Source organism: Alligator sinensis, unplaced genomic scaffold (genome assembly GCF_000455745.1).
Source record: "Alligator sinensis unplaced genomic scaffold, ASM45574v1 scaffold111_1, whole genome shotgun sequence".
In the NCBI taxonomy this organism is placed as follows: domain Eukaryota; kingdom Metazoa; phylum Chordata; order Crocodylia; family Alligatoridae; genus Alligator; species Alligator sinensis.
Window position 1 is genome coordinate 1,359,631 of NW_005841875.1, and position 3,051 is coordinate 1,362,681.

At 46.8% G+C, this 3,051-nt stretch overlaps 1 protein-coding gene across 1 annotated transcript in view; it reads left to right on the top strand.

Moving 5' to 3' along the window:
- LOC102377621 (leukocyte cell-derived chemotaxin-2-like) overlaps positions 1–2,615 on the top strand; it is a 5,528-nt gene extending 2,913 nt beyond the window's left edge. Inside the window, exons 2-4 of the mRNA XM_014527851.2 lie at positions 781–877; positions 1,119–1,264; positions 2,064–2,615. Coding sequence (XP_014383337.1) covers positions 781–877; positions 1,119–1,264; positions 2,064–2,230 — 410 coding nt within the window. The 3' untranslated portion in view covers positions 2,231–2,615. The remainder of the gene's footprint in view (positions 1–780; positions 878–1,118; positions 1,265–2,063) is intronic.
- Positions 2,616–3,051: the final 436 nt, after the last annotated feature.

A 3,051-nucleotide genomic window follows, 5' to 3' on the forward strand; every position in this document is an offset into this window, starting at 1 on the left:
CCACTTTATACCTGAAGAAAAGTCCTTATGAGGGGATTTACAATGCTTTTGTTTAGGCACATAGTCCTCATCCCTTTATTTGATTTCCTTTACTTTCCTTGCGCGTCCCTATGCAAACTGAAGCTGACTGGTTCTAGGCCAGGATAGCTGTAAAACTGACATGGTTTTAGACTAATTCCAGATTAAGACATGAGATAAATACCTGCACTCCGGTTGCTGGCATGGCTCTATTTCTTAGCGAGCAGAACCAGAGTCTTAAAACAAATGACTCTATTAGACAAAGTCACACAAAGAAGCTACAACCAAGCTATAACCTTCTAGACTGGCAGAAATGACCCACTTGTGTCCTCATCATCAACACAGCATCATTGAGTTTAACCCTTGAACTAAGAGCCAGACCCATAGTCTGTGGCCTCGTGCACATTAAGGTTTTTTTGCTTAATATCTTTTTGTATTTATTCCACTGGAGTTGTACTCAAATCAAACAAGGTGACAAGGCTGCCATCCTGCAATTTAGAACATCGTTAGATAACCTAAATGAGATCATCTCACTGCATTGACAGATGACACGATGCTTAAACTGGGAATATGATTATATACGTCTTGTGTCATTATATATATAATGTTAACTCTGCGTTAACATGAGTGAAGCAACTGTGGGAAGAAAAGTCCCAGACAGTGTGTCATGGAAACAAGGCTTGAGTTTACACTTGCTAACTACTCTCTTGTACAAGACTAGATAAGTCCCTTCAGCTGTGTATGTTTTATTTTTTCCTACAGTTGCGGCGGGACCCTGGGGACAAGTATGTGATGGCAACCCCGGAAATAATAAAAGGACTTGTGATCGCCATGGCTGTGGACACTATGGTGCTCCAAGGTAATGGGATGTGCTAATTGCTAGTTCAGTATTATTGTGCCTAACAGACGTTTAAAGGGTAGAGATTCCCACTTGGATTTAAGATTGTAAAGTTAATACTATGCATAAACAGGCAGAGGAGTACAGTAGCTCCAATGGTATTTTATAGTTTCATTCTGCAGAGATTACGTGCCCTCTACATTCATCCATGGAGGCCAGAATGTAAATCTCTATTCTCTGTTTTATCCATAAACACTTTCAGAGGAAAAGGGGTGCATCGAGGAGTAGACGTGTTATGTCAGGATGGATCAACAGTGCGGGCACCTTTCAGTGGAAGAATTGACAGGCGGGCGAATCCTTATGGAAATGGTAATGCTGTTGACAATGGCGTCCAGCTTTCTGGATCAGGTAAGTGAGACAAACTGCTTCTATATTTCTTAAACGTTAAAATCACTAGATACGGATACAATATGTTGGGTCATTCACAGAGATACATTAAAACCACATATGTATATATGTGCGTTAGCACCCTGCCCGGGTGGCCCTGGGGGGGCACTGCTGCCCCGGAGGGAAGCACCAGGCCCTGCTACAGCTCAGGGGCGGAGTGACCTGGTGGTAGCTGGCAGGGGCAGGCTCCGCCAAGGCAAAAAAATAAGCAGCGAGGGGCCTGAACTTTTTTTTTTCTCCCAGAGCCTGCCTGCATCTCCCGCAGCTACGGAGCGATCTGCTGGAAGCATGGGCGACTGGTGCCTCCTTAGTCTGGGCAGGGGGGGCATGTGCCCCCACATTGACCGGGGCAGGAGGGAGTACCCCCTCGGCCAAACTCGCTAACCAGTGGGGGGAGAAGGTTTTCCCCACAGCTGATTGTGAGACAGGCGATCACTATGTGCAGTCATTGCAGCTGCTTCCAGAAGTGGCTACAGCTGCTTCTGGGAGCACCATGGCAGTCCACTCCCCAGCTGGTACTTAAAGGGGACGCACCTGCACCCCCTGCCCATCACCTAAGGGTGTAGGGGCTGTACCGGTGCTCTCAGGGGGTGCACGTGCACCCTCATACACCCCCCATGCATCATCACTGGCCGGAGGGTCACACAGCCCCTGTTTTTGCACTTTGCCTATTAATTATGTTACTAAGTCTAAGGACTAAATAATTTTCATACAGATGATGGTTTCCTTTTCTCTCCCTCCCCTTCCCTGTTTATGAAAGGTTACTGCATCAAGATGTTTTATATCCAACCAGTTAAATACAGTGGATCCATCAAGAAGGGTGAAACCCTAGGTAGAATGCTACCAATGCAAAGCGTATACCCTGGGATTCAGTCTCACGTTCACATCCAGAATTGTGATCGGTCAGATCCCACCCGCAACTTGTAAGTGAAATCTGCAAACCTGGAAACAGGGCCCACAAAACTGGAACTACTTCAGTCCTAATAGCACATCCTCTTCAGCCTGACGTTCTTTTTGGGGGGGAAACGATGCCAGCGAACAAGATACTGCTTGTTATTGCTCCGCGGAAATTGCTCTACTGGTCACAGGAAAGCTAAAGAAGCGCACGTGGGAGGAGGAGGAGTGCAGGTGCTTGTTCCCATGTCCATCACTTAAAAGGTGACCTACACTTTGAGAAAAATCCTTGTGAACACCTCACTTCTGGAAAGAAATGTCTGCATTGCTGGAAGCCCTATCAAAAGATGGTTTTCCCCATCCAGATGAGAAGCCCAGACTCTGTATGAAATATAATTTGATTAAAGCCTTGCCTTCCTGTAAATTGAACTTGTGTGTTGTTGTCTTTAGGTGCCTTTCTCTGCCTGCCCAAAAATGCTATATAATCCCCAAACTAAGCTTCTTTCCAAGGTATATCTCTCTTTGAAATAGAGGATCACCTCAAACCTTCCTCTACTTCCTACCTGAGGGCGCCTGCCCCTGGAGAGCCATGCCAGATCTCTTCCATGCAGGTGGGAGACCTACTTCCCCCAATGAGCAACCAAAATACCCACTCGATCTTGGCCCAGAAAGTCAAGCTAAGACACAACGCTACCAATGTGCCACTGCCCTCTTCAAGCACAACGCCATCTGAGAAGTGCTCTGGGACCACTGGTACTAAGAGGAAGTTGATACCTCTTCTTCAGCGCTCTCAGGCATGAGCCACCTCCCTGCTCCTGCTTTGCTCAGGCCAAACACAGACATGGTGGGGGCTC